We start from the raw sequence: 14,451 nt of genomic DNA on the forward strand, positions 1-14,451 counted from the left end.
ACAAGGGCTGGCCAGAGGACCAGCAGAGCGGGGCTGCCATGGAGGCAGCGCTCTGTCTTGCCAGCAGCCCGACTGAGGTCCCACGGGGGCTCTCCCTGCCAGGCTGCTGCTGAGACCACAGTGTTCCTAGTTTCCGCTGCCTTATCTTCCTGACTCTGGCTGTCTGCCGTTTTCCCGTCCCCTGCTCGCCTGCTCTTTTCCCTGCCATGGTGGACATTGTTAAGGAGTTATGAGCTGGATGATTCCCTTCCCTCAAGTGGGGTCGGGTGGTCAGGTGAACAGGGTGCTCACTGAGGACCACTGGGTCTCTTAGGGATGTGCTGTAGCTCTGTGTCCAAGGTCCCAGTGCTGGGGGGTCCCCCCTCCGTGCCCGGGGAGTTCTCTCATGACTCTCGTGCCCGGCTGTTGGGAGCTGGATGGCCCAGCATGCTGCGCAGCCTTTACTGGGCTTGGTGAGTGGTTGGAACCTGGGCCCCTCGGCAGGCCCTTGGGCTCGCAGCTCCCTCCTTTCTGGGACTTTGACCCCCGTACTCCAGCCCTGCCAGTCCCCTTGAACTCCGATCTCTGTTCGCTCAGGTTAGACAGTGCCTGGTTCTGCCTGGCCCCCTCTGAGCCCCGGGGTCTGGAAGGTGCTTCTGGCAGGAATCCAGGCGATTCCTGGCAGGGATCACCTCTCTTATTTCTCTTCTCTGGGATCACAGCCTTTTGTGGCCTGTTGTCCGGGGTCACTTCGGGGTTCACAGCAGTCCTCATTACTCCACTACAGCCAGGATGTAAGTCTGGCTTTATTTATTTGTTTATTTTTTGGTGACCTTTGTTTTCCTTCTTATTGTGTCTTCTTGAATATATATCAAAGTTCCTGTAAAGCCCGGGACCTCCAGTTCAGTTTACAGTTTCGCTTTTTCCTCCGGATTTTCAGGCGTGGCAGCTGGTGTGCCCACACACGTGGCCGTGGACGCTGCTGCCCCCAGGAGGGTGTCTGGGCTCTGGCCTGGGGTCACTATCGGCAGCATGCCTTGCTCTGACCAGATGTGGTGAGGGCCGATCTCGTTCCCGATGGCCCTGTCTGCAGCGTGTCCTCACCAGGGCCTGCGTTTCCCCTCACAGGGAAGGGCTACCGAGTTTGTGCACTGTGGGGCCTGCTTCTTCGGGATCTGCCCTAGAGTGCTGACCTCTGTGGCAGCCCTGGGATTCCAGTGCCCCATTGCCCCTCGGCCCAGCCACCAGCGGTCAGGAACCTGGGGCACAGGGGTGGGAGGCCCTGCCCCCTTCGGCTCACCTCAAGTCTCACCTTCTTTTCAGGCTCTCGGTTCTTGTCTTGGGGCCACTGTGCTCCCTGGTGTCTTCAGGGAGGTGGGCACGGACTTCACACCTGGTGTCCGCAGGCGGGGCTGTTTGGTGTAGTCCCTGGGCTCTAGGCGGGAGGAAAGTCTTGCAGTCTCATTTTCAGATGCCGCTCAGTCGCTTGCCTGTCATGTTTCAGAAGGTAGCTGCTCATTTTTAGTGCTTTACGGGCGTCTGTATCGTAGGATGTGGCACTCTGCTGGGTCTCTGCTGCGGCTGCTCTCGCACGAAGCTCTGGGACCGGTGGGGGGGTTGTCTAGGTGCCGGCTGCAGCTGACGCTCCCCTATGCCCTTTGGGGAGTGCACCCAGGTGCTCTGATCTTGCTTTCCCTCTGTTGCACACCCCCGGGCCAGCCAGGAGCCCTGGTCCACAGGACTGGCATGGTCGCCTCTCACTGAAAGCCACTTCGGGGCCTCGCACGGGCCCCCGGGGACTCTGGGTGCTGTCAGTCTGTATTGTGCTCACCAGGTGGGGTTTTGGACAGGGATGAACACTGCCTCATGTTCTTTATGATTCAGTGGAAACATCCATTACGAAACATGCGTTATGTTTATGTTTTAACATCTCCAGGGAAAGCCTTGCATTTAGCACGTTCCTCGCAGGACAAGCCAGACTGCTCCCAGCGTGGGCAGGCTGCTTTCCGTGCTTTAGGCGGGGAGGGTAGTAATCATTTTTCTTACTGGCAGTGACTAATAAGAGTTAAAAAAAAAAACAAAAAAAAACTGCAGCTACTGAAAGCAGGGGATTAATTAGGGGAAAATGGAGCCATGAGAAAACAGTGCCAGGTCGCTCTCATCGGTTCGGAGCGGATCCTGCAGAAATGGGTGAGCCCGAGCCCGCCGCCGGGCACCCAGGCTCCCGAATGTGGGGCTGGCCCTTCGGCCTCGGGAATGTGCAGCGTGCTGTGCCTGGGGACCACTCCCTGTGCTGACCCCATCTCCACCGCGGCCACCACGGTGCACTGGAAGAGGGACGGCAGTGCAGACGCCCTCTGTTGCCGAGCACCACCAGCCCCCAGCACCTGCTTCCTCCCCTTGCCTGGTTTTCAGGCATTTTAAAGCAGATCCCAGGCCTGTGCCATTTGTATGTTTGTACTTCCTTGTGGATCTTTAAAGAACACGGGTGTTTTCCTGCACGTGGCCTTGTGCTTACCCCACCATGCAGACATGGTGGGGACGCTGCGATGTGGCCTGAGGCCGGGTCCACGTCTGTCTCTCCAATGGCCGCAGAGCTGCCTTCACACAGCGGCTTGCTTGGAGCTGGGTCTGTAGCAGCCCTTGTGGGTCTCTGCTGCCAGAAGCAGCCCCCCGTTTCCCCTGCTTCAGACCTGGCATTTCTCTCTAAAAGGCTTGCTTTTAGGTTTAGGTCGAGCTACTTTTTTTTGTTTTTCCTGTTTTTCAACAAAGTTTACTTATTTTTTCTTCCGAAATTTTTTTACTGCGGTGTAGCTGGCGCACGATACTACGTGAGTGTCAGCTGGTGACACAGTCTGTTACACTGTGCTCACAAGTGCAGCTGACTTACTCCTGTGGCCTGTTCATTGCATAACTGGGAGCCTGTCCTTCCCCCTCCCCTTTGCCCATCTCGCCCGGACCCCCCACCCCGGCAACCATCTCTTTGTTCTCTATATTTAAGCGTCTGTTTCTGCTGCTTTTGTTTCTTAAATTCCATGTATGGGTGAAATCATCAGTTTGTCTTTGATTTAGTCTACTTAGCAGTATACTCTCTAGTTCCATCCATGTTGTTGCAAATGGTGAGATTTCATCCTTTCTGGTGGCTGAGTAGTATTTCATGGTATCTACACACCCCATCTTCTTCATTCATCCGTCGGTGGGCGCTGGGCCGTGTGTGTGTCTTGGCTGCTGTAAGTAACGGCGCAGGCATATATCTCTTATTTACAGCTTTACTGAAGAATAGCGGACAGGTAAACTTGTAAGGTGCGTGACAAGTACGTCTCAGTGATTGGTATTTTTACGCTCTGCGCAAGGCTTCCTGCTGTCTCGGATTAGCACATCCTCCACTTCACATTTTATTCTTTCCTTCTGGTGAGAACATTTCGGCTCTACTGTCTTAGGAGATCTCAGCGTTGATGCAGTGTTGCCAACGACGGTCACTGTTTACAGTTGAGAACTTTTAGTTAACAAGCACTTGGTGGTGTGCTAGATGGGGGCGCCGCGATGTTCCCTGGCCCCGAGAGTCTCAGTGGGGCTGTCGTGTGGGACGAGGGAGGTCCTTGTGGACAGGGTACGGTGGGGACCTTCTTCCTCGGCACCTCATCCTGAGCCTCGTGTGCACTCGTGCCCTTTCTCCTCTCTGCAGGTGGACGGCTTGTTCATCATTGGCTGGATGTACCTGCCTCCCCACGACCCTCATGTGGACGACCCGATGCGATTCAAGCCCCTGTTCAGAGTCCACCTGATGGAGAGAAAGTCTGCCACGGTGGAGTGCATGTACGGCCACAGAGGGCCCCACAACGGCCATATCCAGGTGAGCGCTTGGGGCCTGAGCCATGGCAGCCGTGTGCAGGCAAGGGGCTAGGGCTGCTTTGTCCTGCCCAGTCTCAGTGGCAGCCAGGGTGCGGTGCTGGCTAAGGGGCTGTGGTCCCGGCTATAGACCTGTGTCCACGCCAAGCAGTGAGCAAGGGGGGAGCCCCACCCGGGGTGCATTACCGATGTGCGGGTGCTGGGCAGCCCTTTGGAGACTCACTTGCTGGGACCCCCTGGGGATTCTGCGTTCAGTTGGAACTGATTGTTTTCGTCGTGATTCCTCACTGCTCCCCGGTCTCCTCTTTGCCACTTGGAGTAAGACACTGCTCTCTGATGATGGTTTGGCAGACAGCCACCCCAGTAAGCACGTGTGTTGCCTAACGTGCGACAAAAGCATCGGCCCCTTTTCTCTGCTGTTACGATGTCCTCCTGGGAACACGCACGTGCACTTGCCCCTGAGAAGTGCGTGCATGCTCAGGGCGGCTCTGAGCTCCCTTCTGTGGCCCATTCGGTGGCTTCTTGGGCTTCTGTATGGGTTTGTTGGTACGGGAGAGGCTGATTGTGGGCCCGTGACTGACCGGTTCCCCTCTTTGTTGTGAACACTCAAGATTGTGAAGAAGGACGAGTTTTCCACCAAGTGCAACCAGACGGACCACCACAGGATGTCTGGTGGGAGGCAAGAGGTGAGCCCGTACCCCTTCTGTTCACATGGCGCAGGCGTGAGGCTAAACGGTTTGACATCACCAGTGTGCCCCCAACGAAGGGCCGTCTCCCCCTGGCTCATCCCGATGTGTGCGTCTGACCCTTCCAGCAGGAAGGGCACCCCGTGTACGTGTCCACGTGCACAGGCTTTCATTCCCTGCTGCCCCTCGGAACGAACGAGCCTGAGAGAAACTGTTCCCTCTGATCGGCTCTCTTTCGCCCCTTTGGCGAGAGTGTCCATGTGCTGCTGGAGATTTCTTCTTGGATGTGAGTTTGCAGGGAGACCAGGGGGCTATTTTGGAGCCTCTCTGTTCTCCCCACAGATGGGCCTGGGGCTGAGATTTCCAGGTCTTGGCAGTGCAGCAGGGAGGCCTGTCTCTGAACCACACCTGCGAGCTTCTGTGGACCTCCTTTTATTGGCACGGTGATTTCACAGTGCCTTGGAGTGCTCCTTTTCTGAGGATCCAAGTCATACTGCCATTTCAAAACATCCATAAGGAAAACTGGAACTTTTAAAATGCAGGTTGCTCGTTGAGCTTACAGATATTTATTGGCTGTGTATTTCCCAGGTTTTGCATCCAGTAGCTTCCTTGTTAGCCAGATGGCAGGGAGATGTAACGTAAACCCATACGCAGATATGTCTGTGTCTGAAGAGTGCACACAGGTGCTCACTAGAATCCTTCAAAGGTGGATGAGGCCCTGTTTTCTCACATGCACGGCCTGTGAAGGTGACGATGATGCAGACACATTTTTCATTCACAACACTGTCACTGAAGACTGCAGGTATGGTCACACACACTGCCGGGAACGGCCAGCAGTCCCTGTAGCAATGGATGAAGATGACTCCAGACTTTGCTGTGAAAGAAAGAAGGCAAGGGGTCAACGCTCAGACGTGAAGACCGTTTGCTCTTCTTTGCTCCTGCGTTTTATCGGTCCTTCAGGACACTCACAAATCCTTATCGCTGTTTCTCAAGCACCTGATGTGTGACCAGGGGTCTTACTGAAACCGGGAGGATCTGTTGAAGGGAAAGGATATGATATGCTAATCTGTGGGTTCCAGGAGGTCTGCTAAACGTAGCCTGAGGGACAGTGCCTGCCCCTCTTAGATCACAGGGTGGCTGTTTGGGCTAGGGAAGTTTCCGGAAGGCAACTCCCCGCATCATTCCAGCGGCAGAGTGGTCATGCAGGCCTCGGCCTTCCAAAGGCCTACGCCCTTCTCCAAAACCCAATCGCCCCCGGCGGCCTCCGTGTTACATTTTAGCAAGCCCAGTATTACGGCTGACTTCACGGTCGGCATTAACCCCAGCAACACAGCATACGTGTTTTCAGCGAATAGAAACTCCTCGGCTGTGGACCTTAGAAAGGCCGAATAGTGTATTTCTGGAAATACATATGCTGGGATCAGAAAAAGGTTTCGTAAGCTGCTGTGTGTGGGCTCACTGATTTTGAGGTGGAATGGTATTTTTTCTGATTATGAAAGTACTAACACAAGTCCTTTGTGGAAACTTAAAGAACACATGCACCCTGCGGGGGAGCAAAGCTTTGCTGGTCTCGTGACTGTGGCGTCAGTCTGCGTTTCTGTGACCGTGACGGAGGCTGGGGTTGGGGCGTGGCCAAGGGCTCCCCTGGCTGCTTTTCTGTGACAGGTTTGTTGGTAAACGTCCTCGCTGCTCTCTCTCTCTGGTGCTGGTCTGTTTCTAGTTGATTTGTAGGGGCTTTGTTTTCACATTAGAAAATCAGTCTTTCAGGCAGGAGTTGCAAGTGTTTTTCTGCATGTTTTTGTCTTTTAGTTTGCTTTATGGTCAGTTTTTATCCAGGAGTATTTTTGTTTTTAGTTTTTGTGTAGTCAGAGGTGTCTGTCTTCCCCTGCCGAGCCCATCGGGGGAGGACGGGTGGGGAGACACTGCATCGTGGGGCAGAGCAGAGGGAGAACTTGCCGTCTGGCCCCGCGGTCACTTTGTCTGTCTCAGCTGCCCGCGTCTCTCGCCTGCTTTTCTGTCTGTCCCTCTCCTGTCTCGCCCCTCAGCCACATGGGGACAGGGTCTCCTGCTGACTCATGAGTCAGCCAGAAATGTCTTCACTTTCTCGTGGAGTTTTTCAGATCTGGTGGAATGGTTCCAGGTCCCAGGGAGAGAGGACAGGCCATGGGGGGACATCACCACGTTCCTGATAGCTCTGCTCACGGAGGTGAAAGGCTGAGCCCCGCACTCTGGCTGCCCCGTGCTCTGATGGCTGATGTTCATTTAAAATTCTGGGGCCACAGGGCGCTCCCAAGGGAACGGAGGGCTCCTGGCATCAACAGGGCTAGCAGGAGAACAGGGTGGCAACTGCACTCTCCTCTGGGGGAGGAGGGGTTCCTCTCATGCCCCCAGGGGTTGGCCTGGTGCTGCACTGCCCTCCGCTCTCCGAGGCACTGTGAGAGCTCGTGGGGGATGCCCTGGCAGCCCCAGCCCTGGAGGCCATGCACTCTGAGAAGTGCTGGCCCCAGACCCGTTTGGCGTGCTGCCCACAAGGGAACCAGTGAGTCTCCCCCGTTCTCCTGTAAAGGCCACAGCTGCCCTGCAGGTCTCTGCCTGACGCACTGCGTCGCACTCTCCAGCCTTCCCATTCTCCCAGCCAGCACCGGTCCTGGGGTTTCTGCCTGCCATGTCCACCTTTGAATGCCACGTCCAGGCTGATGCCTCGGGCTGCGGTGCCTTTGGCCTGCTCCTTATGACGCCTCCGGGTGACCTGTGTGGTTTGCACAGTGCAGCCCTTCTCCTGGGTTCCTGTGAGCAGGGCAGGCGCTCAGGTCTACCCAGACTTGTCTCCCCTGGCCTCCTTCACAGGTGATGGCAAGGCCCAGCTGCCATCTTCCCTGCCCACCCTGTGCCTGTTCAGCCCCCAACCTGAGGCTTCTGGAAAACTGGGACCTGAGGGGAGGAGCAGAGACTGGGAAGAGAGGAAGGAGGGAGGATGGCCAGGCCCCACCCCTGCAATGCTTTGGGCATCCCTCGTCCCTCCTGACCAGGCTGTGGGCCTCTGCTGGCCCTGCTCACGGTGCACTCTGCACTTGGTGGTGACAGAGGCTCAGGCATTGGACTCCTTGACGGACACGTGTTGCTTTTGTTCCTTTGTCTCATGTCCTGAAATGATAGCTTCTCACCATCAAACAGGCAGTCGTGGGAGCCCCAGCAGGAGCAGCCCCCACACTGTCCTCCGTCATCCCTCCTTTCCTCCAAATTTTGTTTGTGTAACTGCGATCTAACGCCATCTAATTTGGGTCTTTTTTTTTTTTTTTTTTTGGAAGCTTTTTAGCTCTTCCAGAAATATTTTCCAGGCTCATTAGAATTCTTTACAAACTTCATTTTTAAAGCCTGTGCCATCCGTCATCCATACGGTGACTGCATGAGTGTCACTGCTCTCCGGTGGTGGGACATGGGGTTTGTGCTCCCTCTGCTGCCCTCCTGACCCTCTGCTCAGGTGACTTGCTCCCTGAGAGCCTCAGTCCTCGTCTGTGAAATGGGCCCGTACATTTACCTGCGGACCGCTGCGGGTTTGGAGGACGGAGTAGGGCCCCGCGTGTGAATGCCTGAGCGCCAGGCTGAGGGCCTCCAGGTGTGTTCCTGTAGCTGCCTGAACTCTGTGCAACACCTTCCCTGGGTTTTGGGTTGTACGAAATGGGATTGCCCGGTAAAAGGCCCTGAAGATGTTCCAAATTCTTGTTATGTGTTGTTAGTTTGCTGTTCCTCATTTACCGCCCACCGGGGTGTGTGAGCCGCCTGCCTCCTGTGCTCCTGCCAGCCTTCGCGCTGGCCCTGGTGGAAGCAAGGCCACTTAGCACGTGGACTCAGGAGTAGCTCCGATTCTGCCGCTTCCTAGCTGGGTGACTTTGGAGAGGCTTCTCAAACTGGCCAAGCCCCACACCTCTGTGGAGCAGGGAAGGTGTGAGCACCCATGTCCTGGGCCGTCGTGCAGATGCAGGTGATGGTTACACAGTGCCAGCACCTGCTGAGCCAGCTCGGGGAAACTGTTACTCTCGTCCTATATGTTCTGGGCCCCTGTGTTTTTCCTTGTGCATGCATTTCTCATGAGATAATTTCATAATGAACATATCTCAAAGGTCTGTGTTCTGAGTAATTGGGTCTGGTTGGTATTTCTAATGACTCTGACCTTTTCATGCAAAGTCAATGAGATTATGACTCCTCACAAGCCAACCTCATGGTATTTAGCTCAAGTCTGATTACTCACCGTGGTAACAAAACCCTTGTTTGTTACATTAGCTCACTTCCATTTTTATCTCTCAGTTATCTGCTTGATTCTTTAGGGCCTTACTCCATTTGAGTGGAAGGTTTTGTTGAAGTCTAATTTGTCAGGTTTTTTATGGTTATTGTTTTCTGTGTCTTAAAAGACTTTGCCTATCTCTAAGTTGCAAAGAGTCTCCTTTTCAGAAGTTTGGTAGCTTCACGCTGTGTTTGGGTCTGTGGCCCGTCTAGAATTATTTCTTGTGTGTGGTGTGAGGCAGGGATCATGGTTCCTTTTCTCCGTATGGATGTCCAGTTGCTGAAGTGTCATTTGTGGAAGAGACTGTTCCTTTCTCGTTGGGTGGCTTGGATGTATTTGTCAGAAAGCAGCCGACCAGGTAAATGGGTCTGTTTCTGGGCTGTCTGTTTCATTCCATTGATATATTTGTTGACCCTGTTGTTTGTACTACTGTCTTGATTACCGCAGCTTTATAGTAAGTCCTACTGGGAACTGGGGCATGGTCCTGCAGCTTTGTTCTTTTGAGAGATTGCTTTGGGCATTGTGGGTTCTTTCCATTTCCATAAGAATTTCAGAATCGGCTTGTCAGTTTGTACAGAGATCCTGGTGGGACCGGGACTGTCATGGCGTTGAATCCATCGATGACTTTGGAGAGAATTGCTGGCTTGGTGCTGGTCCTGAGGTCCATGGGCACCTGTATCGTGGTGGTGACTCCGTTTCCTTCCGGCAGTCCTGTGACTGTCAGAGTAGGGGTCCTGCACGTTCTTCCTAATATGTGTTCCCAAGTCACATGTTGTCTGAGGCTGATGGAAATAGGACTTAAAATTTTTCATTTTCCAACTTCGTGCTGCTGGTATAGAAACTTTCAGTTGATTTGTACATAACGAGCTGTGGCCCCGTGGCTTGCGCTCCGGTCACTGCAGCGAAGGGTTTCTGTGCGTGGCCAGAGTCTGGGCAGGAACGTATTAAAGCAGCTGATGGATTATAGCTCTCTTGGTTTGTTGTTGTTGTTAAGTCGGGTTTGCTTCTGCTTGCAGAGCTAACTCCGGATGGTCCTTAGAAACACTGTATTGAGCTAGGAACTCAGAGCTGTGGATTAAGTTAAATGTGCAGAATCAAGCTATTAAGCACCAACTCTTCTTCACATTGTTTGATCCCATAATGAATGAATGAGCTTTGAGGACACAGTGTTTATAAAAGCTCCCTTTTCACGAATGAACTTTCTGAACGTGTACTATAACTATGAAGGCCCCTCCCTTGGCCCCCCACCCCGGCCGTACCTGTCCTGTACTTCATCGTCAGCGGCAAAAAGCCGCTCTGGCCAATGTGACCAGCATGGGGGTTAGCGGCAAGAGTCCTGCTGTGCTCCCGCTTTCCTAGAAGCCCCCAAACCAGGCTTGGCATAGACACTGTGTGTCCCGTGGGTGGGCACAGAAGTGAGGCTCACATGGCTCCTACCCAGGAGCTCCGGACACGGGCTGTGGCCCCGGCCTTGTCTGAAGGGACCCCCCAGTCCCCGTTGTTGCCTGTTGAAGTCTAGGCCTGTGTGCTCTGGGAAAGTGGGGACCAGAGCCTCTGACTTTTCTTTGGTGGCTGACCTCCACAGGAAGGAGGCCAGGGACTCAGAGGCCAGAGTGTGGTAGCCCCCTCCTCTGGTCCAGCCTTGTCTCCATCCCTTCCACCCCGCTAGGACTTTGGCACCGGCGTGCCCAAGGCATCACCCAGCTGTAAGAATGCTGCTTTTACCCACTTAGTGCCACGGTGAGCAGTCCTCCATGCGAGTTGGTGGTGGTTTTCATGATCTGTGCTCTCTTGGAAGGAATTCCGAACGTGGCTAAGGGAAGAATGGGGGCGGACGCTGGAGGACATTTTCCATGAGCACATGCAGGAGCTCATCCTGATGAAGTTTATCTACACCAGTCAGTACGAGTAAGTGCAGTGCCCCCTGTGGGTATTGTGAGCACAGTCTCTCTCTCTGGGTACTGTGAGCACAGTCTCTATGCCCCTCCCCAAACCCCGCCGCCCTACCTTGGTATCTGTTTTCTGTCTGATTTACCGTCACCTACCAGCCGTGTGCTCTAAGAGCCTGGCCTATGTGCCGGAGCCTCAGGGTGGTTTCCCCGCATCCTCACGTCTTCCGGGGACGACCTCCTCTCCTAGTTGCTCTCCCTGCCTCGGCCCCCGCCCCGCACCCCGTCCCCGTGACACGAGAACATCCCCTTTGCAGTCTCAGGGGTTCCTGTGTCCCGGTGCCGGAGCAGGAGCGGCACCCTTTCCCTCTTCAGAGAGTGTTCCCCACCCCAGTTCCCTTGTGGTGCCGGTTGGGCGAACACGTGCCCTTTGTGTGTTTTGGGGGGCACCCCCTGGCCTGGCAGGAGCCTCAGCTTGGCTGTGCTGGCCTCCCTGCCCTGTCTGCCCTCCCTCACACAGCAGGCAGGCAAGTGAGCTCTGTGCTTCCCCCGCCCCCTGAGCTGCTCTCATGCACCCGCCCCCCACAGCAACTGCCTGACGTACCGCCGCATCTACCTCCCGCCCGGCCGCCCAGACGACCTCATCAGGCCCGGCCTCTTCAAAGGCACTTACGGCAGCCATGGCCTGGAGATCGTCATGCTCAGCTTCCATGGGACGCGTGCCAGGGGCACCAAGATCACGGTGAGTCCAGCGCTGCCCTGGTGGCCCCGCTCCGTGACCTCCATCTGCTTGGCTGTGGGTCGTGTGCCTCGGGCTGCACCCTGGCTACTCAGAGTGGGCGCCCCTGCCCTGGGGAGTGTGCTGGGGGTGCAGATCGTCGGGCCCCACCCACACCCACTGAACCAGGACTTGAATTTCCCAAGACCTCCTGGGAATTGGGAGCATTTCCAAGGTGGCTTTACCCATGGCTCTCAGTCCTGGCCACACACGGAATCCCTGGGGATGTTGAGAAAACCCTGATGCTGGGCCCTAGAGATTCTGATTCAATGGGGAGCGCCCCCTGGACTGTACGGTATGGGCACATTGGAGACCTCCTGCATTATTACACGTGCCCGCTGCCATCCTGGCCTGAGCGGCTGACAAACACAGTTTGGAGGGCTGTTGAGCTGAAGGGGGGTCTTGAAGAAATTGGCCGTTGGACCTGCTCCAGGGACACCATCACACTGTGCTCACCTGTCATTTGCATAGTTGCATAATTGGGGTGTCTTTCCGACAGGTGCACTAAAGTGTCCTGGGGAGCAGTGCCTCTTCTTAGTTCTCACGAAGCTATGCTCTTGGACCTTGATCGGCCAGGGTCCCTGTGCTCTGGGAAGGCTCCTTGTGTGTGGAGCCCAGCACTGGGGCCCCGGTGTAGCTGCAGGGCCTGGAGGGCCTCCCAGGTTCAGGCTCAGGAGTGTTTGTGTTCCAGGCAGACAGGTCTGGCCCTGCTGCCTGGCCCTGGGAGGGTGTGTGCCCTTCTCTAAGCCCCAGTGTTCTAGAATGGGGAGGTTTTGATTCCTGGAGGTCTCAAGTGCACGTGAGCCACTATGCCGGATGTCTGTGCACTTCCCGAGGTCACTCAGGTACTGTTAGCCCCTGTTTTCAAAGATCCCTTCGCAGATGGGGGTGCCTGCTGTGGGTGCTTATTATGTACGGTCTGACATACTCTCACTTCAGAAGGCATGCTGCTAAGTCGGTGGGAACGCTGCAGTGAGCTCATTTGGCCAGACGTGTCATCTAGGCAGGAAATCGCACAGAGTGCGTCTCTGCCGGTCCCCGAGCCCTGCTGATGGCCGCACGCTCGCTCCTCAGGGTGACCCCAACATCCCCGCCGGGCAGCAGACGGTGGAGATTGACCTCATGCGCCGCATCCAGCTGCCTGATGTGGAGAGCCTCCGCAACTTCAACGAGCTGTCCCGCATCGTCCTGGAGGTTCGGGAGCAGGTGCGCCAGGAGCAGCAGCAGCAGGAGGACGGGCTCGGGGGCGGCGAGGGCCGCGGCCAGCAGAGCCCCCGGGAGCCCCAGCGGGGCCCTGCCCAGCCCAGTGTGGAGCCGCCTCCTGAGAAGGTCGGGGAGCCTGGCGATGGAGAGGCCGCAGGTGCGGCCGCCCCTGCACCTGAGCAGCCCGCCCAGTCCGGGCAGGGACAGCCGTTCGTGTTGCCCGTGGGCGTGAGCTCGAGGAACGAGGACTATCCCCGCACCTGCAGGATGTGGTGAGAATGTCAGGGCGGGCCGCTTCAGGCCTTCCGGGGAGTCCTGCCTCCCCACCCGGCATGGAGACGGGCTGTGGGGGCCGGGCTCAGTGCTGGCTGGCATGGGGGCTCCGTCTGAGTCCCAGCTGGGGCTCGGGCGGACAGTGCCCTTCCCTGGGCTGCACAGACTTGAGAGGCTCCCGAGCTCTCACGTCCGGGGAACCTCCGAGGGGGCTTATTAAGAACCACCAGGCGTGAGGCCTCCTTCCGAGTGCCTTCTGTCGCCTCATCAGTCAGGTGAAGGGCAGACAGGTGAGTCTGCAGGTGGCATTGAAAGCAGCTGGTTGGGGGGGGGGTGTTCCACACCTGTCCCCCTAGAAGCCGGCTCAAGTTCACTTGGATGTCCTCGTAGGTAAGGCCTGTTGGGGGTCTCCCTCCGGCCCCTGCTGAGCGCACTCCAGTGTCAGCTCTCCATGTCTTCCTGTGGTTTCTCTCCCGGCTCAGAAAGTGTGCGCCGAGGGCTGGCAGCGCATTCTGCCCCAGGGCTGGCTTGCTCTTTTCTTGACTGCTGTTCTTATGGTTTTGTCTGCGGCCACTGCCCTTAGCCACTCAGGCCCCCACTGATGCTGAGGACATCCCTGCCCCAGCCCTCTACACTTCAGGGCGTCCTAGGTATCGATGAACCAGAATGAATCAAACCTCAGATTCGGGTCCTCCTTCCCACTGGCCACATTTTAGGTGCCAGCAGCCACATGTGTATTAGACAGTGCAGGTCTAGAACATTCCGTCCTTGACAAAAGTTCTCCTGTACAGTTGCCATAGGGGACGTTTTGAGGGGATGACCTGTCCATCCCTTGGCATCACAGCTGCCTGGCCTTCATGTCTCATGGCCGGCAAGAGCTCAGTGGGCTCAGTTGGGTGCTCTCGGGCCAGCCCTGTGGTGGAAGCACGGGACGTGTGGCACATTGGGCTCTGTGACCCGGGAGGGGGGTGCTGTGGTCCCTTCCCGGTATGGTTTGCGTGTCTGCGAGGCCTTGCCATGGCATGGGCGCAGGACGTGGCTGCCTCTGGTACTAAACTCAGTGGGCGTCACTTTGCCTCCTTGTGGGTGCTTGTGCTACTTTCCCCACCTGAGAATCGCACGAACCCTGTGCCCTCGCGCACAGGCCTGCTCTCCTTTCAGCGCAGAGGAGCCTCGGCATGGTGGCCAAGGGTCGGGGTGCGGGCGCCATTCTGTGCGCTGGGAGACTGGGCCCCCGGCTCCTCATTATCTGGGTACGCTCCAGTTTCTTGGCCGGAAGACGTATGTGCATCTCAGTCTCACGTTGCTCTCGAAACTTGAAACTTGGCCCTAACGGGTATCGGGAAGTTCTGCCTTCTTACTTCCTGATAGTTGCGTGCCAATAAGTCTTTATTGATTATATTTGAGTTGTTCCCATGCCGACAAAACTGTCCTGGGAATTCCGATTTTGGTCATCGGGGCCAGCTTTATGAAGGTGTACTTTGGGATGGAATTATGTGGGGGGCTGCTTGA

General features: G+C 56.1%; 1 protein-coding gene across 2 annotated transcripts in view; it reads left to right on the top strand.

Moving 5' to 3' along the window:
- FBXO31 (F-box protein 31) overlaps positions 1-14,451 on the top strand; it is a 41,850-nt gene that overhangs the window by 22,779 nt on the left and 4,620 nt on the right. For both annotated transcript variants that reach the window (XM_040633211.1, XM_040633212.1), the window contains 5 exons: positions 3,665-3,832; positions 4,440-4,514; positions 10,595-10,704; positions 11,274-11,427; positions 12,538-12,938. In XM_040633211.1, coding sequence (XP_040489145.1) covers positions 3,665-3,832; positions 4,440-4,514; positions 10,595-10,704; positions 11,274-11,427; positions 12,538-12,938 — 908 coding nt within the window. The remainder of the gene's footprint in view (positions 1-3,664; positions 3,833-4,439; positions 4,515-10,594; positions 10,705-11,273; positions 11,428-12,537; positions 12,939-14,451) is intronic.

This window comes from Ursus maritimus, unplaced genomic scaffold (assembly GCF_017311325.1).
Source record: "Ursus maritimus isolate PB19 unplaced genomic scaffold, ASM1731132v1 scaffold_19, whole genome shotgun sequence".
Taxonomy (NCBI): Eukaryota; Metazoa; Chordata; class Mammalia; order Carnivora; family Ursidae; genus Ursus; species Ursus maritimus.